Here is a 22,070-nt window from a genome sequence, read left to right as displayed (position 1 = left end):
AAATGCATAGGTAAGGAGAAGTGTAGTCTGATGTGTTTCCTGTGATGGGTTGAAGAGGTCAGGCACAGGAGCCATGTTAATGGGACTTGATGATGCACTTCACCCCTAGACAATACAAACCCATTAGACTGAAACAATGGGAAAGGAAACTTTGCTTTGACTACTTGCTTTGTAGGATTTAATGTTTATTACTGCTTTAGTTAACTTATTAGAGGCATATCTGTGATACCATTACTTCAACTTTGCTTCTGTTCCAATACCGTTCCATAATTAGTGTGACCATGTAATCTATTTAACTGGCTGATTTTGTTCTGTGTTTTTGGTTTTGTGTGATTTGTGTGCTCATATAACAGTATAGCTTCCGTCGCTCTCCTTGCCCCAACCTGGGCTCGAACCAGGGACCCTCTGCACATATCAACAGTCACCCTCGAAGCATCGTTACCCATCGCTCCACAAAAGCCTTGCAGAGCAAGGGGAACCACTACTTCAAGATCTCAAAGCGAGTGAAGTCACCGATTTAAAACGCTATTAGCGCAAACTACCACTAACTAGCGAGCCATTTCACATCCGTTACACTCACATTTGACCTCCTCCTTTTCCGCAGCAACCAGTGATCCGGGTCAACAGCATCAATGTAACAGTATAACTTTAGTCTGTCCCCTCGCCCCGACCCGGGCGCGAACCAGGGACCCTCTGCACACATCAACAACAGTCACCCACGAAGCATCGTTACCCATCGCTCCACAAAAGCCACGGCCCTTGCAGAGCAAGGGGAACAACTACTTCAAGGTCTCAAAGCGAGTGACGTCACCGATTGAAACGCTATTAACGCACACCGCCGCTAACTAGCCAGCCATTTCACATCGGTTACACTCAGTGCCAGTGGAGATGCTAATCCTGTCAATGAGGGAGTTGGCACAGCAGGATGTGAGTAACACTAAACATACACTGTTAAATATGGCCCTATTCCCACTACGAGAGCTGAAGGAGAGTCTGAGGAGCAGAGTGGCCAAAGAGATTTCTACTTTTCAATTCACACTACATCCTTGCCTTACCTTTCGTTGTCTGGCAATCCTACATTCTTGGTCTGCAGCTCAAATTGATCGTAAATAAGTAGCCACTAATTATGCAAAAACTATTTAATAATCCAAACAACTTTTCTATTAAAACATATTTCAGTATTGAATAATGCAACCAAACCATACCACACTCTTGAGTAATGCAACAATCCACAAGCATGTGCAGACAATTAAATAGTAATGGGGGGAAAAAATCGATACTGTTACAGGAATATAATATTTTTTACGATATATTGTATTGTATAGTTGTACCTGCATCAAAACTCCAGTATTTTTTCCTTCATAGCTTTCTCTACATCTTCTTTTTAAATAGGGAGTCAATGTCACGCTTGCTCCCGCTTCCCCTCCGCCAGGCTGTCCATCATTACGCACACCTGTCACCATCATTACAGTGCAATATTGGACTCACCTGGACTCCTTCCCTTTGTTGATTGCCCCTTATATATCTGTCTGTTCCTCAGTTTGTTCCCTGTGTCAACAGTAATGTCATTTTGTTTCCCCTGTCCAGATGCTGTCCGTGTTCTGTTTCATGTCCGTTGTTTATTACATGTTCACTCCCTGTAATTGCTTCTCGTCTCCCAGCGTCTGTCCTTACAGAATGCTGACCATTTGAAGCATCAAGGAGTTTTTTGTTTTGTTGGGGACGTCGGGTGCCACTGCCGAAGGAACCGGGGGTGCCTCAGCTGAATCGTTGGGCTTCCACGCCTTAGCCTGCTCGAGAGGTTTCTTTGTCTCGGTTGGCTTGGCAGGCTCCCACCCCACGTCATACCTCAGCCAGCTCGTCAGGCTTCCTCGACTCGTCGGGCTTCCACGCCTTAGCCTGCTCGAGAGGTTTCCTTGTCTCGGTTGGCTTGGCAGGCTCCCACCCCACGTACCTCAGCCGGCTCGTCAAGCTTCCTCGACTTGTCGGGCTTCCACGCCTTAGCCTGCTCGAGAGGTTTCCTTGTCTTGGTTGGCTTGGCAGGCTCCCACCCCACGTACCTCAGCCGGCTCGTCAAGCTTCCTCGACTTGTCGGGCTTCCACGCCTTAGCCTGCTCGAGAGGTTTCCTTGTCTTGGTTGGCTTGGCAGGCTCCCACCCCACGTCATACCTCAGCCGGCTCGTCAGGCTTCCTCGACTCGTCGGGCTTCCACGCCTTAGCCTGCTCGAGAGGTTTCCTTGTCTCAGTTGGCTTGGTAGTTTCCCAGCCCACGTCATACCTCAGCCGGCTCGTCAGGCTTCCTCGACTCGTCGGGCTTCCACGCCTCAGCCGGCTCATCCGACTCCCATGTTCCCCATGTCAGCATTAATGTTGTTTTGTTTCCCCTGTCCAGACACTGTCAGTGTTCTGTTTCATGTCCGTTGTTTATTAAATTTTCACTCCCTGTAATTGCTTCTCGTCTCCCAGCGTCTGTCCTTACAGCCAATTAGTTTTCTCATTGCTCTCTCTTGTCCCTCTGCAGCAGACATATGGTGAGCAATATGTTTGAAACACGTAGTCACAATAATCACAGTATTGAATCGCAAGACATATAGAATCGTGAAAATCGATAATATTATCTTGTGAGGTCCCTGGCAATTTCCAGCTCTATAATTAAAAGGGTTCATTTTCTCGTACACAAATTAGCTGACAATACACAGCTAACTAACAACATGCTTCATGATCAAGTAGCATTAGCATATCATTAATTGATGTTTACCCTCCCATACAAATATAAAAGTACAGTAATGTTATACAGTGTCTTTAAATTTGCATACCACCCCAACAGATCTACAGATGACACAATTTCAATTGCATTTCACACTGCCCTCTCCCACCTGAACAAAAGGAGAAATAACCATGTGAGAATTCTGCTCATAGACTACAGCTCAGTGTTCAACACCATAGTCCCCTCCAACCACATCACCATGCTAGGGACCCTTGAACTGAACCCCTCCCTATGCAACTAGATCCTAAACGTCTTGACAGACCGGCCCCAGGAGACGACGGTAGGCAACAACACCTCCTCCACGCTGACCCTCAACACAGGGGCTCCTCAGGGGTGTGTGCTTAGTTCCCTCCTGTGCTCCCTGTTCGCCCACGACTGCGTGGCCATGCACAACTCCAACACCATCATCAAGTTGGCTGACGACACAACAGTGGTAGGCCTGATCACATACGCCGATGAGTCAGCCTATAGGGAGGAGGCCAGTGACTTAGCAGTGTGGTGCCAGAACGATAACCTCTCCCTCAACGTCAGTAAGACGAAGGAGCTGATCTTGGATTATAGGAGAAAGAGGGGAGAGCACGCCCCCATCCACATCGACGTGGCTGTTGTGGAATGGGTCGAGAGCTTCAAGTTCCTTGGCGTCCACATCACTTAGGACATGGTCCACACACCCACACATTTGTGAAGAGGGCATGGCAACACCTCTTCTCCATCGGGAAGCTGAAAAGATTTGGCATGGGCCCTTGGATCCTCAAAAAGTTATCCAGCAGCACCATTGAGAGCATCTTGACTGGCTGCATCCCTGCTTGGTATGACAAATGCGCTGCTCTTGACCGCAAAGCACTACAGAGGGTGGTGCGGACAGCACAGTACCTCACTAGGGCCAAGCTCCTTGCCATCCAGGACCTCTATATCAGGTTGTGTCAGAGGAAGGCCTGAAAAATTCTCAAAGACTCCAGCCACCCAAGCCATAGACTGTTCACTCTCCCTTCTGTCTGGCAAACGGTACTGGAGCATCGGCTCAGGGACCAACAGGCTTTGAGACAGGTTCTATCCCTAAGCCATAAGACTACTAAATGTCCAGACTGCTAAATATTCAATTAATGGTACCCAAACTATCTGCACTCTCTATCTTGCACTGACCCTATGTACACTCACTAGACTATATATGCACACCATATACACACTCACTCACTCACTCACTCACTCACTCACTCACTCACACTACATTGACACTCCCACACAAAACCCACACACATTCACATACACTACAAACACACAACACAAACACGCATACCAACACAACGCAAACACACATAAATACACATTACACACGCACATTCATACACTTTTACACTCATAATTTACTGCTGCTACTCTGTTCTTTATGTTACTCTTATTATCTATCCTGATGCCTACAGTAGTCACTTTACCCTGCCTTTATGTACATATCTACCTCTAATACCTCATTATTATCTATCCTGATGCCTAGTCACTTTACCCTGCCTTCATGTACATATTTACCTCTAATACCTTATTATTATCTATCTTGATGCCTACAGTAGTCACTTTACCCCACGTCAAATTCCTTGTGCCTCTGCACATTGATCTGGTACTGGTACTCCCTGTATATAGCTCCAAATTAATCTGGTACTGCTACTACCTGTATATAGCTTAATTCTTGTGTATTTTATTTTACTTCAACTCTGTGTCGTTGGGAAGGGCTCGTAAGCAAGCATTTCACAGTAAAGTCTAAACAAGTTGTATTTGGCGCATGTGACAAATAAATTACACAGCTGTGTAGCTAGGCTACACGGCTAGGTAACATTAGCTAGCAAGCTAGCTAGCTAAACAATATAATTTCTTAATTCTCACATAAACATGATGGCTGTAGCTGAATGCTGACATTTTGCTTAACTATGGTTAGAGGGGTGTTCTTAGGTTTACACTAGCTACCATATTAGAGTTATCTTAAAACAAACCAGGCTTCATTGTATCAATATCATGGAAGTCATTATATGAGGTAAAAGCAAATTGCGACTGAAAACGGAGTTGCTTCTCGCCTGGACCTCGTTGGCTCAGTGCAGTCAAGCAAAAATAAAAACAACTGAGATGTAAAACTACGGTGACAATTTCAGAATGTACACTACCAGTCGTCAAAAGTTGTAGAACACCTACTCATTCAAGGGTTTTTCTTTATTTTGTACTGTTTTCTGCATTGTTGAATAATAGTGAAGACATCAAAACTATGAAATAACACACATGGAATCATGTAGTAACCAATAAAGTGTTAAACAAATCAAAATATATTTAACATTTGAGATTCTTCAAATAGCCACCCTTTGCCTTGATGACAGCTTTGCACACTCTTGGCATTCTCTCAACCAGCTTCATGGGGTAGTCACCTGAAATGCATTTCAGTTAACAGGTGTGCCTTCCTAAAAGTTCATTTGTGGAATTTATTTCATTCTTAATGCATTTGAGCTAATACTTGTGTTGTGACAAGGTAGGGGTGGTATACAGAAGATAGTCCTATTTGGTAGAAGACCAAGTCCATATTATGGCAAGAACAGCTCAAATAAGCAAAGAGAAACGATAGTCCATCATTACTTTAAGACATGAAGGTCAGTCAATATGGAACATTTCAGACACAGTAACAGACACATCCCAACATAAACTGTTCAGTGGAGACTGTGTGAATCAGGCCTTTGTTGTTGAATTGCTGCAAAGAAACCACTACTAAAGGACACCAATAAGAAGAAGAGACTTGTTTGGGCCAAGAAACACAAGCAATGGACATTAGACTGTGGAAATTTGTCCTTTGGTCTGGAGTCCAAATTGGAGATGTTTGGTTCCAATCGCTGTGTCTTTGTGAGATGTGGTATGGGTGAATGGATGATCTCCGCATGCTTATTTCCCACTGTAAAGCATGGAAGAGGAGGTGTTATGGTGTAGGGGTGCTTTGCTGGTGACACTGTCTGTGATTTATTTAGAATTCAAGGCACACTTAACCAGCAGGGCTACCAAAGCATTCTGCAGCGATACGCCATCCCATCTGGTTTGGGCTTAGTCCCACTATCATTTGTTTTTCAACAGGACAATTACCAAACACACCTCAAAGCTGTGTAAGGGCTATTTGACCAAGAAGGAGAGTGATGGAGTGCTGCATCAAATGACCTGGCCTCCACAATCCCCCACCTCAACCAACTTGAGATGGTTTGGGATGAGTTGGACCGCAGAGTGAAGGAAAAGCAGCCAACAAGTGTTCAGCATATGTGGGAACTCATTCAAGACTGTTGGAAAAGCATTCCAGGTGAATCTGGTTGAGAGAATGTTCTTCCACCTGACGCACATCCCTCATGGGAGACCCAGATTCCTCTGTGTCAGCACTAAAGGCCATTGTACACAGTCACTGTATTTATGAGCAGTGGAGGCAAGGGATCAACGAGGGGTCCTGTCAGACCCCAAGGATGAATGGCCTTTGGATGGGAAGGGGAGACGGGGGTGGGGAGCTGCCCAGGTGCCTGACACACTGTTAACAGTTCATTTGATGGCCTCAAAGCAGGGATATAAATTCAACACTGCCTGCCTCCCTTTGATATCTGTGGACCTGTTGGCTGTTTCAGACCAGAGCCGTGTTGTGGGAACTAGGAAAAAACAGGGTAGCGTTTGACATTTTCTGAACCGTACAAGGACACGGGTATTCTGTTTACAGAATATCATAAAAGATCATTAAGAATGGTCCAAACACACCAAGACAGTTGTGAAGAGGGCACGACAAAGCCTATTCCTCCTCAGGAAACTAAAAAGATTTGTCATGGGTCCTCAGATCCTCAAAAGTTTCTACAGCTGCAACATCGAGAGCACTGGTTGCATCACTGCCTGGTACGGCAACTGCTCCGACCGCAAGGCACTACAGAGGGTAGTGCGTACGGCCCAGTACATCACTGGGGCTAAGCTGTCTGCCATCAAGGACCGCTACACCAGGCGGTGTCAGAGGAAGGCCCTAAAAATTGTCAAAGATCCCAGCCACCTCAGTCATAGACTGTTCTCTCTACTACCGCATGGCAAGCGGTACCGGAGCGCCAAGTCTAGGACAAAAAGGCTTCTTAACAGTTTTTACCCCCAAGCCATAAGACTCCTGAACAGGTAATCAAATGGCTACTCGGACTATTTGCATATTATACTTCCCTATTTTACGCTGCTGCTACTCTCTGTTTATCATATATGCATAGTCACTTTAACTATACATTCATGTACATACTACCTCAATTAACCCAACCAACCGGTGCCCCCGCACATTGGCTACCCGGGCTATCTGCGTTGTGTCCTGCCATCCACCACCCACCAACCCATCTTTTACGCTACTGCTACTCTCTGTTCGTCGTATATGCATAGTCACTTTACCCATATCTACGTGCACATACTACCTCAATCAGCTCGACTAACCTGTGCCTGTATATAGCCTCGCTACTGTTATAGCCTCGCTACTGTACAGTTGAAGTCGGAAGTTTACGTTGGAGTCATTAAAACTTGTTTTTCAACCACTCCACAAATTTCTTATTAACAAACTATAGTTTTGGCAAGTCGGTTAGGACATCTACTTTGTGCATGGCACAAGTAATTCTTTCAACAGACAGATTATTTCACTTATTACCTGTATCACAATTCCACTGAGTCAGAAGTTTACATACACAAGTTGACTGTGCCTTTAAACAGCTTGGAAAATTCCAGAAAATGATGTCATGGCTTTAGAAGCTTCTGATAGGCTAATTGACATAATTTGAGTCAATTGGAGGTGTACCTGTGGATGTATTTCAAGGCCTACCTTCAAACTCAGCGCCTCTTTGGGACATCATGGGAAAATCAAAAGGAATCAGCCAAGACCTCAGAAAAAAATTGTAGACCTCGACAAGTCTGGTTCATCCTTGGGAGCAATTTCCAAACGCTTGAAGGTACAATGTCCATCTGTACAAACAATAGTACGCAAGTATGAACACCATGGGACCACGCAGCTGTCATACCGCTCAGGAAGGAGACGCGTTCTGTCTCCTAGAGATGAACATACTTTGGTGCAAAATCAATCCCAGAACAACAGCAAAGGACCTTGTGAAGATGCTGGAGGAAACAGGTACAAAAGTATCCACTGTAAAACGAGTCCTATATCGACAGCAATATATCGCTCAGCATGGAAGAAGCCACTGCTCCAAAACCGGCATAAAAAAAGCCAGACTACGGTTTACATCTGTACACGGGGACAAAAATCATACTTTTTGGAGAAATGTCCTCTGGTCTGATGAAACAAAAATAGAACTGTTTGGCCATAATGACCATTGTTATGTTTGGAGGAAAAAGGGGGAGGCTTGCAAGCCGAAGAATACCATTCCAACTGTGAAACATGATGGTGGCAGCATCATGTTGTGGGGTTGCTTTGCTGCAGGAGGGACTGGTGCACTTCACAAAATAGATGGCATCATGAGGTAGGAAGATTATATGGACATATTGAAGCAACATCTCAAGACATCAGTCAGGAAGTTAAAGCTTGGTCGCAAATGGGTCTTCCAAATGGACAATGACCCCAAGCATACTTCCAAAGTTGTGGCAAAATGGCTTAAGGACAACAAAGTCAAGGTATTGGAGTGGCCATCACAAAGCCCTGACCTCAATCCTATAGAACATTTGTGGGCAGAACTGACAAATCTAGTGCGAGCAAGGAGGCCCACAAACCTGACTCAGTTACACCAGCTCTGTCAGGAGGAATGTGTTAAAATTCACCCAACTTATTATGGGAAGCTTGTGGAAAGCTACCCAACATGTTTGAGCCAAGTTAAACAATTTAAAGGCAATGCTACAAAATACTAATTGAGTGTATGCAAACTTCTGACCCACTGGGAATGTGATGAAAGAAATAAATGCTGAAATAAATCATTCTCTCTACTATTATTCTGACATTTAACCATCTTAAAATAAAGATTGATGTATGTGTATGTAAACTTCCGACTTCAACTGTATGTAGCCTCGCTACTGTTATTTTCACTGTCTTTTTATTGTTGTTTTTATTTATTTACGTACCTATATTGTTCACCTAATACCTTTTTATTAGTATTGTTTTACTTAGAAATGACACTGCTGGTTAGGGCCTGTAAGCATTTCACTGTATTCGGCGCACGTGACAAATAGACTTTGATTCGATTTGAGAAGAGGCACTCAGTCACTCACTCACTCACTCACAGCTCCTCAATAGATGGGAGCCTCCTGGGCAGCCGTCCAAAGCCCAGATAGAGCCTGGCAGGCTGGGCCATCCTGGCTGCAACACACAGAGAGGTGACAGACAAAACTAGCTGGCTGCTCCATTAAACAACACAGCTGGTCTCTCCAATAGGCTTCTGCCACAATACTTGGTAAATGCCAGTGTTTCTTAGGATCACTTATTGAGGTCGCTGTTCCCCTCAAGGTATGACAGAGGGTGACGTTGATTGCATTCCCGAAAATAGACTTGTCAGAAACTACCAGAATTGTAACAGTGTTCTTTTAACAGATGTGGGAAACGGGACACGGCTTTATAGCAGTAAAGTGGTGCCTCTGAGAATAACCTTAGAGACAGCAAGGAGCTCACAGTAAGAGAGCAGCATTTATTTAATTTCTCACTCCGACCAGCCTTGTACCCAGCAGAAGGCCAAAGCTGATTGCATCCCCTTTTCCCTGAACAACCAAATTAACAACAACAACAACTTCCGGCCCAAAATCTAGTTAGTTAGATTCGTTAGAAAACTTTATTGTCCATTAGGTTTCCACAGAATAGAAAATTGTCTCTGACATCTTGGCATTTAAAAGGATAAAAACAGACATAAAAAATGTTACTTTGTGAATTGTTCTCCTGTGAAAGAAGAATAGACCTACATCTCCCCTGATATCTGTGAGCTTTTCTAGGTTGTACCTCTACTTTACTGATGGTTGTGTGGATGATACATGTTAGAACATATTGTCTCTGTTTGTTGGAGGCATCCAGGGAGGTTTTCTTCTTGTGTGCCGAATTCATGGAAGGAAATAAATATTTTTGCAATACTGTAATCTGCCTGGGAGTGGTATATCATTTTTCTGTGTTTTAATAATCTAGCCCTGGCCTGGGAAACTCCAGTCCTTGGGGGACTGATTGGTGTCACACTTTCCTCAGCTAACACACCTGACTCCAATAATCAACTAATCATGATCTTCAGTTTAGAATGCAATTTGTTTAATGAGCTGTGTTTGCTATGGATGAGGTTATAGAGTGAAATCTCTCCGGCCCCCTCGGACTGGAGTTGCCTGTTCCTGATCTAACATAACCCCCTTCCTGCTTTTTACCACCTGAAGCCTCCCAACTAGAGCTAAGAGTTTTCTTCTGGACTAGGATTGTGGTCAGGAAAAATTCCCGCTTTCTACTTTCAACCCTCTATTTCCATTTGACCTCTTGCCTAGTTAAATAAATCTAAATCAAAAAAAAGATTTGGTACCTGGTGACTTGACCAGGAAAAACTCCTGGTCTTATCATGCTATAGTCACAATGTAAGACCAAAAGATGGAGTACATCCAGACAACTTGCCAATGACACCCAATGTTCGTTCATTATAGACTGTGCTGGCTGCAAACAAGGCCCCTTCATTATTTAGTGTGTAGTTGTACATTGATGCGTAGCTGTGCACATGTCCATTTCCCTCCATCTCCTGTTCACTGTAATGTGACTCTCCACTCAATGCTTGATTAAACTAATCAATCTGCCTGAGTCACAGCTCCTCACTTCAGTCTGGTCTCATGATTACTCAGGGCCTGTCACTCAAGTCAAGGTTGGAAATAGACTTCACTTTCATGCATCCTTCATGTCAATAGTAGAAATCTATCAGGTAGGTTTGTTTACAGTATTATAACCTTGATAGCAGGAAGTAGAGTCTGCGGTTACATGTAAGGATGATGCATCATTGAGAAAGGCCCTTGACATGGATACTTCAGTAACAGTGGAGGTTTGTGTCTGGTTTACTGACACTCTTGTGTCTCCTGGGAATAGTGAATGACCAGCAGGGGATTGTCAGGGAATGTCAGTCTAACCTGTTGGCGGTCCACTGAATTTCCACCATCTTGAAGTTGATGTGGGTCCTGGGCTGAAAACCAACCCTATATTATAGGCATCAGTTGACAGGGAGAAATGGAATAAGTGCATTATTGATCAGTCACCCCAGATCTAAAAGGACTTGATTTGAAGCTCCTGCAGTGATGCAGGCAACATTGAGAAGTCGGTGGTTATGGCTGCAACGATATCCCCTTTTCCACATTAGGGGATTGAGTCACTGGCCCACAGTCCCAGCCTGTGATGACTGGGTTCTAACTAAGCAGCCCCCTGTTAGCCTGGCCTCCTAGTGTGACATGCTAACTGTTCACCATCTTAGTAATGAGTCTTTGGTGTGAATTAGGGCCTATTCCCATCAGCACCTTGTCTCTGTGGCAGCCTAGGGACAGGTGGGACTGGGCTGCCAACACCTTGGTAATGACTGCTCAAACTAGTTATTACACACAGCAAGATGTTCTACTGCTGACTCCCCTCTTCCTGATGTGATGTAGGACCGAGACTATTCCTGTGTTTGCTGCAGCATGGTTTAATTATGTAATGCCTGTAAAATACATGTGAGGGTTTTGTGTTTTTTTAATGTCACAGGCATTTTGTGTGTGTGCGTGTGTGCGTGTGTGTGTGTGTGTGTGTGTGTGTGTGTGTGTACGTGAACATATAGACTTGTATTTCACTGTATTTATTCTATATTATTACTGTTATATTCAATATTTTAACATGATTAAACCCTAAACGTTATGCCCACACATGTTAGGTGGGTAGTCTTTAGAATGGACACAGATATCCTGGATCTTATTGGCTATTGAGCAAGGAAGCTGTGGTAGCTGTCACTCACCATATAGGAGCTTTGGACTGATGCCAAGGTGCCATGATATCCTGTGCCTGGCCTGTCTGACCCAGACCAGGGTGATGCAGTACAATGAGCAGAGGCCAGGTCTGGGTCTGGACCAAAGGCAAATAGACACCATGTACCCAGCCTCTGTCACTCACTGTCAGGGGTAGTGTAATTACAGAATCCTTTAGATCACAGATAATGTAACGATATACACACGTTCAATCTACCAGTGCATGAGTTCCATAGAGGACACCTGAATCTGACAGTCAGCTTGTGAAAACAGCAAAGTGAGAGTCTATGGGCCAAGCACCATGCTGGAAATGTGACGTCATAAAAGAACAACCGTCTCCATAGCCCAGGTTTACTGTGTATCTAGAGTTTATGGAAAACTAGAAAGGAAATTACTAAATGAAATGCATTATTACATTACATTAATCACTTATAGGCTTATAAAAGAAAGATCTTAAAGCGTTTTGCAGAGGTAATGCAATTAAATTGAACTATTTTGGCAATTAAACACCCACACATGCAAGGCAGCGAAAAACAAAGCAGGCAAAAGTCCTGACAGAATGTTTTTGTGGAGTAAATAATATAATGCCTTCTCCAACAAGAGCCCTTGACTGTCACTTATTGTTGAAAGGCTTTTGTGGATTGCTTTGTGTTTTGACCTTAAAGTGAGGTTTGTTTACTGTATTATGACCTAGATAGCAGAAAGTAGAGGCTGAGGTTACATGCCCAAATGATGCATCATTGAGAAAGGCCCTTGAAGTTGATGTGGGTCCTGGGCTGAAAACCAATCATTGTGCTTCTTAGTTTGCTTGTTAGCGTTCTCATGTAGCTTCTATTCCCTCTAGTCATACGCAGGCTAAACCACAGGATTAGGTTCATCCATCTTTTTTTCTTAAAGGGGTAATTTGTTGAAACGTTAACCACTGCTTTAATCTAATGACCAGTATATTTCTCCATCATCCACCCCCTCAGGCCAAAGAGCACCGTATAGCAACACAGAGAAAGGGAGAACTCATTTCCTCTTTTGGCCAAACCAGTAGGCCTGCAAAACGAAGGAAAGCAGCATTGTAAATGCCAGCCCTCATTCACAAGGCTGTACCCTACTCATCCTTCCCAGTAAACGTTGTGCCTCATGAAAACAGTAATCCTCGTTCATCATCAATGTCACCCATCTTAATCTCTAAACAGAGCTCTGTGTTTGACCCATTAGCCAACAACAGACAGGCAGACTGACAGTCTGCGACTGTGGAATAGTTGGGCTCCTAAGTAGGGCACGGCTCCTATGTACTTCCCGGGTTCCAGGGAGTGCACAATGCCAGGTTGTTGGATGAGATAGGGCTGTTGGCAGCCGGTGCCCGCTGCTGCCTGAAACCTAAGTGGTTGGCGCGGCTGTGTTTACTGTTGTGGGTGGTGCTCTTTGGTTGAGCAGCCTCCAAGGCCTGGGTTCTCAGGGGAGAGTGGCTGTTTTTACTGTTGTGGGTGGTGCTCTTTGGTTGAGCAGCCTCCAAGGCCTGGGTTCTCAGGGGAGAGTGGCTGTTTTGTGGAAAAGGCTGCTGACTTCTCTTTTGTGATGTTGGGCACTGCCCGTTCTTAGTAGACTAAAGTCGCCTTAATTATTGTCAGTCACAGTATTCCTCTTTCTGATTCTTTTTCTGTTCTCTGTTGAGCTGGCTTCTGTCTGTGTTCATTTCTCAGACGACAGGCAGCTAGTGAGGCTTTAGTGTGTGTTTGGGTTTCCAAGACTCCACTCTACTGACCGACCAATGGCAGATTGATGTGCTTAAAGGCTGTAAGGCCCTCGGTGGCAGAGTACCGCTGAGCAACGCCGTGACTCCAACAGCTGTCTTCCAAAAATAAGCACAGACCTCCTGGTGAGAAGAGCTGCCAAGGCAAAACACAGAAAAGCACTCGCTCGAAGGAAACGTCTGGAATTAGCTGAAACAGCAAGTAGCTGGATGCCTGACTAGAAAATCCTGCAGTGGAGGAGGATTTGTGCTGTAATTTTGGTAGCAGAAAAGTCTCACAGCATCATTATGGAACTGTCCCTAAATGACTTTCTGAGGCTACATGGTACTTTGTCAAGAAGACTCCGCACTTATCAGCACGCAAATAGTTGACCTATCTTTCGGGGTTACAAAACAGGGAATGTGATGATATTGTCATTTAGTGACAGGGCAGTTAGGATCAAGTTAATAGAGATTGACATCTCCAGAGCCTTACTTTGGCTGAGTCCTCTAAGTCTCGATCATACACATTATCGACCAGATAAATGGTTTGGGGATTTATCCTGAGCCAGGATCAACCTCACCTTCCCTTGCTCCAAGCTGCATGTCTGTGATTGACAGCTCCCCTCTGTCCCCAGCCCCATGTGTTAAGACTGGGACTCTACTACAGCAGGTGTCTGTGTCCATCCTCTTGGTGAAGGACATACCATAGCTGAGCGGATGTTCAGTGAAGGCAGGAGAGCCCGTCTCTCCCTATAGACCCAAACTACTGTAAGCAGTCACAGAGATTATGGTAGTCTACAGATCATAGATAACTATAGTTCCATACTGTGTGAGTGTTCGTGAGGCTATTGCTATCAGCTCCTTCACTCTCCCACTCCAATCTACTTCTTGATGGGGAGAAGAGGAGCGAGCGGCTGAAGGCTGTGACCTGGATGGAATGCCCTGGCTGGACCGCTGGTGTGTGTGTGTGTGTGTGTGTGTGTGTGTGTGTGTGTGTGTGTGTGTGTGTGTGTGTGTGTGTGTGTGTGTGTGTGTGTGTGTGTGTGTGTGTGTGTGTGTGTGTGTGTGTGTGTGTGTGTGTGTGCATTCATTGTGAGGAGCTAATCCATAGTGACCTCCAGCTCCTCCCCCCTGGTCCTTTAGTCTCCCGAAGAATCTCTGAGATTTACTGGAGCATAGAGCCGGAATGACATGACATCAGTGGAGGGACCTTTACCATGACCCCCGTTTGGAAGGGCGTTTAAAGAGGACACTGTGGGGGAGAGAGGTTATGGTCAGTGTGTGTTTGACGGAGGGAGGAAGGTTTTTCTATATGTTTTCTCTGTTATCTTGATCATTGCTTTGGGGATGTAGTTCTGGTACTTCAGTAACACTGTTGGAAACCTGTGGCCCAGAGACCAGGAGAGAAGATGGAGAAGGATACAGAGAACCCACATATGGCTTCTCTTGCTTGAACACTTATCATGGTTGGTTGGCTGGCCCCACTAAACACTGACCAATCTTTGTGCCATTATTTGACGGTCATCATTTATAAGGCTGATAGGACACCAGTTTTGCAGGCTGGTTGACTGAGGCCAGGCCAGGAAGACAGGAAGTTGTCATCCGCTTTGGAGAGGCATGTGATATGTTGAATAGAATCACATTGAATAGTTGAAAGTAACTCCTCTAACTTATCTAACACAGGCTGTATTTGAAAGTACATTTGGTGTGCGGTTGGGTTTATGTAGGGTACATTGACATCTGATTTGTCCAAAGGACACCATCATTTCAGCGTGAAGCTAGGTATACTATCATTGGCCCATGGTTGATTGGATCTTTAGAAGTAACAACCATTAACCCTAAAAATAGAATGCCAAATTCACGATATCAATAATACACGTTTAAACCATACCATTTTACCATCAGCATTGAAATAAGGTCAAATATAATATGCCAAGTCAAATATGAAATTCAACATAATTTCATCCACCCGAGCACAGCAGTGGGTGTAGGTATGTGCCATGCTTGGCATAGAATGTGGGATGAGACTCCTCAAACACACCATGAGGGTGCTGCTCTAACAGACCAAGCCACCCGTGTACACACACACCCCACCCTAGCCTGCAGCAGTCACAGATGTGTGTATCATGCTGCAATGTTGTTCATCTCATATCTCATGCTGGTAAAGGTACAGTAGAAGTGAGGGCATTGAGAGCAATAGTTATAGAGACTAACTTGGCTTGATGGCCAAAGCCTATGTGGAAATGAATGGGGGTTTTGTAGGGGTTTTGGATAAACTCCCCAAATAAGGTCTGTGGTAAACACACTTAAATGATCTTATACTTTTTGTTCTATGACATAATCAGCTAAAGTCACTTTTTTCACAAAGCACATAAAGGCTTCATAGTTCATTACGGTCAGGATAAATTACTGATATTATCTCACAGGACAAAACATGTGGCTCACTTGGTAGAGCAGGGCACTTGCAGCGCCAGGGATGTAGGTTGGATTCCCGTGAGGGATCAGTATGAAACTGTATACAGTGACTACTGGATAAGAACTGCTAAAATGACTAAATCTCCTTAACCTGTTTTAACCTCAGACCTTATTTTCGGCGTTTATCCCAAAACCTCATTCTTTCCATTTTCATTTCCTCCATAGGAATGGTTGCACAAACTAGAGGTAGAAAATGCTAACTCATTTCAGTTTTTTAGGACTACAAGCTGGCGAGCTCTATTGCTGACCTCGATATGTAGTTGGCTCTCTGGATGACTGCCCTGAGAAGGGAGGGGTTAATGATGCTCTTTGTATTGGCTTGGAAACTATCTTATAACCAAAGCTGGCTGACACATCTGAATAGGGTAATAATGGTGCATTACCTTAACTACAGCAATAGGCTGTGATTGATTGCCTTATGAATATTCATGATCGCTGATAGACTTGGCAACTCTGCTTCTAACTCCAAAGCAACTTTGCAGTATTTCGTTTTTTTGTGTTATTTCTTACATTATAAGCACAGATCGTTTTTTGCGTTCATATTTATATATTTCTTAATTCCATTCTTTTACTTTTAGATGGGAAAAACGCTGATAGGCTTGATGAACAAAACGAACTGGCAACAGACAGAGAACACAGGTATAAATACACTGGGGATAATGGGGAAGATGGGCAATGTCTGGAGGGGGGTGGAGACAAGCACAAAGACAGGTGAAACATATCAGGGTGTGACAATTTCGCTATATCCGCAATAACATCACAGACATGCTTGTGTGTGTCTGTGACCTTCCTGTCCTCCCCACTTACCGTGTCATTAACAAAGTGACTCCCAGCACCCAGTGAGTCCCAGCTTTACTTCTCTCTACAGGTCTGTCACCTAATACTCAGCATTAATACATACACAATACATACTGTAGGTTATGTCAAGTGTAATGAGTGTTGGCTCATGTAAAGAGACTCTGAGTCTGAACAGAGTGTAGTGTAGTGTGGTTCTAATTTTCTCTCAGCCTCAGCTAATTGTCTCCTATCGTTTCTTCTCTCTCTCTCTCTCATTCCCTCTCCCTCCATCCCTCTATCTTTCTCTCTAGGAGCTGCCTTGTGAAGGCTGGGGGTACGGGACGAGCTACACAGATGGAAAAGACAGGAGAAGAGACAGGGGCCGATGGTAGCATGGTGTCTATCGCTGACTACTACGCAGGCAAGAATGTGCTGATCACTGGCGCCACGGGCTTCATGGGCAAGGTGCTGGTGGAGAAACTGCTGCGGTCCTGTCCAGAGGTCCAAACCCTCTACCTCCTGGTCAGACCCAAGGCAGGACAGTCCATGCAGGAACGGGTCAGTGACATGATGAAGTGCAAGGTGAGGGGCACTACTCGATGGATTAGTACACTACTAGGCTGTAGTACACTAGGCTGTAGTACACTATAACAGGGGGTGAATCTAGTCTAAAGAAGTTCCTTCTCATGATGTCATCCTATTGAGCTGCACTGATCAGAAGTGAAGGCAAATTGTATAATTCATCTATTTCCTGTTGGCTTTGTGCCACATGCAGGTTGATTGGCTTAGGGGTTTTGCATTCTTGCAGCTTTGTGTTTATTGAAACATTACGTGATGTTGTGAGTGAGACAGGGAGAGTATTGATGTGTTCACAAATGCACGCTGAAGCACCGGGCCTCTGTTTTACTCTCTGCTGCTACTGGTGTTGTTGTGGCACTCTAACTGAAAACACACACACACATAATTAACTCTGTCAACAATAGAGGCACCAGTTAATGGTGTCTTAATGAACTCTGTCGAGAGAGAGAGAGAGAGGGAGGGAGAGAGAGAGAGAGAGAGAGAGACTTTACCTGATGCGATTTTTGAATTCAAACACACCAGAGATAGGATAACAACTTGGTGTTCATCAAACACAGTAGTCTGTTTGTGCAGTTGACAACACTAGCCAGCCAAACAAGACAGTGAGGAAGGAGAGGATAAAGAAACCGACTGGCTGCCATATCTATCCTTATGAAACCAGACCATTCAAAGGAATGTGTTTAACTACGGCTGTATAAAGCATTTCCCTCCGATTGTTATTCATGTCACTGTTGCAGTCTGCATCGTCTCTCGTGACAGTCTTAACAACAGCGCACACTTGAGATTCTGGGTGCCGAGTTTACAGTCTCTGTATTATCCGTCTTAGACAGAGGTTTTTCTTTACAAACTAGGATTCTATAGGATGAATGCTCTCTGCCTGTTCCAGCCGCCTTTCATGCTGTATGCCCTTATGGATATTGAATGTCACAGAACACTTGTTGCTAGGTAACAGCCAAACCGAGCGTCTCTGTGGGCTTCGTTAAAAGCGTGTTATCAGGCAGAGGTGCTGTGACCTGGAAATGGACATCCAGATAGACATCTGATTGAATTGACTCTCTCCTGATATGCCTTGACAATTAAAGAATAGGCCTATAAATGAGCTGTTGTCTGGTTAGTTGAGTTCTGTGAATTGCAGGGCATTGGATGTACTGTAAAGTGTGATAGATATGCATAAGGGGTACTAATAGGCTACTATTCTCTTATATTCTAGACATAGAATAACCTTATTTAGAGCTGAAACACATAGAATAACCTTATTTAGAGCTGAATAAGAGCTTTAGCCCAGTGTGTTCTAGAGTCAGGGTGCAGATCTGTGTGGGAGAGGTGGGGTATGCTGGAATGCTAGAGGGGCAAGAAGGGGAATCTGCTGGAATTCTGCTGACTGGGCTTGGGTCTGAGTGGGTGATGACCTGGCCAATATGTTCTGAATGACAGTATTGAGAATTGGTCAGTGGAAGAGGAGTGGTCTTTAGTTTGGTGGGATGTGGTTGGTGGAACCTAGATGGCTTCATGTAATCTGTGGAGGGATGCTGAATGGTACACCTGTCCGTCCGTCCGTCCCTTATTAGTTGCTGACTCCAGCAGTCATCTGGATCTCACCAAGGGAGGGCCAGAACAGAACAGCTGCCCTGGTGTACTGCATCCCAGAACTGTCACCCACTGCTCACCTTCTGTTCTCCTGTTTAACACCATACCTCAGCTATTACCACACCTCTCTTATCAAACAGTCTAGTGGATGTGGAAATGTAACTGATTGTTGGTTCTCCATATTTGTTCAAACTTGTACTCAGTTATCAGATGGGAGGAGGAGGGCATGGAGGGTGTTGAACCAGGCCTATTCCTATTTTTTACGACTAATATTCATGCCTGATTGCTTTCTTCCCTAAGAGGGAGCTTGGTGTTTCTTATAGCCTTGTACCGGTCTCCCTGCATTGATAAATGCCAGCTCTCACTGTGGGTAATCACCTTTAACACAGACACGACATAACTGTTGGCGGGTTATGGCTGTAAAACGGGTCTATGGCTAGCACTGCTGCTGCTGGTGTTATTGAACTAGGTCCAATGACTTCACCCTATGGTATGGTGTGTTGTTTACTGAGTGGAATTACATTTAAATACGTCAAGGTATATTACAAGGCCCTGTAGAGCTCTGTTGAAATGGTGGATTTAACAGTTCAGACAGCCCTCACCCACACAGGGCTATACCATTACACACAGGTCCCGCCCAGAGACCCGCCCAGAGACAGGGAGTTTGACAGAGAGAGGCCTAGAGGCACGGTGACAGTCATTTCATGCCGCTCCTCATCTGTGTCTGGTTGACATGTGGCACGAGGGGCAGCGAGGCTGGCGGCAGGCACTCCACACACCCACGACTCCCTTCAGAGAGAGAGAGAGAGATAATGTTTTGCATATAATTAGGCCACACATTAACTTGGTTTGTGAAACAAATTAGCACATTGAACAGTGCCAGGAGGGCCCTCAGGGTAGGGCAGACATGCATGTAGCACATGCTCAGTGGTGGCTGTTATCCTAATGGGGACCATAGCAACCCACACTGGTGTCCCCATAGGGATAAAGAGTCTGCCAAGCACCTTGCCCTTTCCACATCTAGATAGTTGTTTGTGTATTAGACAAGGCATTTAGCTGATCCAATGTGATGGTCTTTCTGCATGATTGATGACCTTCTCTTTTTGTGTGACCGCATGTTGAGGTCAAAAAGTAGCGTTGCTAGAACGGTGCCTTGGTGCACACCAAATCACAACGTCTCCAACTCTAACAGACGCCCTACATGAATGACCTGGAGGAGGCAGTAGACAGAGCCCTGAGGTCATCTCTTCAGACCTGCACAGCCATTAGTCACCTACTGCTCTCCAGTCTTGGACTTGTGGTTGATGGATGGAGCTTAAACAGCGAGAGGAAAAGAGAGAGAGTGTCGCTGTGAAATATGAAAGTATGGTATGCTTGGGGGTCAGAGTTGACTTGTTCATGTGTGATGACTTAACCCGTGTGTGTGTGTGGGTGGGTGTACATTACGTGCATGCTATTGATTTGCCTGGGATGAGAAAGGTCCATTTTCATTTCCTCTAAAGGAGTCAGAGGTTCTGAGAGGCTCCAGGTTTTGATGTCAGGATCGATAAGATAAGTCTTCTCTATATCACAGAGGATATCGTGTTCATCAAGATTACCCAGCCTCACCGTGTTCCTCCCTTTGATGAACTGTGAATGGAAACTTTTTGTTGAAGTGTGTGTGTTTTTCTTGCCATGATGCAGTGTGTGTCTCTGTGCTCGTTGGAGCGTGGGGGTGCTGTCAGCTTGGTTTCCTCTGTAATCGATGGATTGACGACAGTAGCGCTCCGACCCGAGTTCCGGGATTCCGCTCGGCCGAACACCCCTCTGGACCAGGGCCGGCCGCCGGGGGCCACAAGCATCGCTCCTCAGAGGGCCCACAACTCTCTCCACATCCCTCTGTCACCTTCCCTAACCCCTAGGGGTTACAACGGTACAACCACTGAGGAGAAGATGCAGTTAGCATGAGCATTACATTTGCTTGATCAGTAAAACATGGAGTTAGGCCTGTCCCTGTCGGTGGTTTCCAGTGACCACGTGGATTCGTATCACTCAAAGGACTACAAAGTAGTTCCATTTGGTTTGTTCTAGAGGGATAATGGAATTTTTCATGGTTCGCCATGAGGTCACTGTCTCAGAAGTGGAATGCCATGCCATCGGTATGCCGACTGCCGAGCGCAAATTCTAATATTGCAGTCTGTCACCGTAAAGTAAACTGTACTGTCCTGTTGGTATTGATCCTCTTGTATTGAGTTGAGCACAGCGTTACTGGATGGGACTGGATGATCAGCAATGCTCTGTCTTCCGCCTCTGTTTGCTTTTGTGACCTATGCCCTGGTCTGCACCGCTGAAGAATCCCCCAGGTCTTTGAAGAGCCGTGGTATGTACGGGAACTGGATGACGTCCAAGAGAGCTGGCGCTCTCTCCCAGGGGAATCGTTCCTGGAAGTCCACTCCAATGTTTCTCCCCAAGAGCCAACCACAGAGAATATAAAGACTAGAGATAATAAATTGACACAGACACATAGAAATGGCTTAAAGCCATGATATGTCTTTAAACAGCTCCATTCCCTATATAATAGTGCTCTACCTTTGTACTGTAGACTTATAGGGACATCTAGCTACTGTATATTTCCGGCTTTGTGATCAGCAGAGAGGGGGCCAAACGCAGAGCAGACCCAATTACCCAGCATCCATCTACCCAGCCTGGCTGAAACACTAACAGCTGTTCGACCAGGATTGGGAGAAGAGGCCAGGGATATCTTTGGTGTGTACTGTGTTTAATCTGACCACTTACCAGCCGGCTACCTGCAGAGACAGCCTCGTGTGTGTGTGTGTGTGTGTGTGTGTGTGTGTGTGTGTGTGTGTGTGTATTTATTTATTTATTTATTTATTTATTTATTTATTTCCGTGCCAATCCTGAGCCATACATGTGATTGCTTCAGCCACCAGGGGGCCTGTATATGAAGCAGGACAGACTATGAATAAGAGGCCCAGTCTGCATCGCTGCAGCTCTGTCATGATTCTATTTCACGCCTGTGAAGTTGTGGCTCACCTGGCATAGAGACACCCAGTCAGCTACACTCCACTTCCCACCATGCATGAGCAATACAATCTCATTATGCTGCTGTATACAAGCCTCCCCAGGGACAACAGCACACACAAAACACTCTACATCCTTCCTTTCTGTCATTCACATTGTAACTTTTATTCCCTTCCCTCTCTTTTTCTCGCTCTT

General features: G+C 45.0%; 1 protein-coding gene across 1 annotated transcript in view; it reads left to right on the top strand.

The window, feature by feature from the left end:
* LOC139393323 (fatty acyl-CoA reductase 1-like) overlaps positions 1–22,070 on the top strand; it is a 53,795-nt gene that overhangs the window by 3,138 nt on the left and 28,587 nt on the right. The window contains exon 2 of the mRNA XM_071141879.1: positions 17,000–17,270. Within this exon, the coding sequence (XP_070997980.1) occupies positions 17,000–17,270 (271 nt within the window). The remainder of the gene's footprint in view (positions 1–16,999; positions 17,271–22,070) is intronic.

This window comes from Oncorhynchus clarkii, chromosome 33, assembly GCF_045791955.1.
Source record: "Oncorhynchus clarkii lewisi isolate Uvic-CL-2024 chromosome 33, UVic_Ocla_1.0, whole genome shotgun sequence".
Classification (NCBI taxonomy): Eukaryota; Metazoa; Chordata; class Actinopteri; order Salmoniformes; family Salmonidae; genus Oncorhynchus; species Oncorhynchus clarkii.
This window is presented reverse-complemented; position numbering and strand designations above follow the sequence as displayed.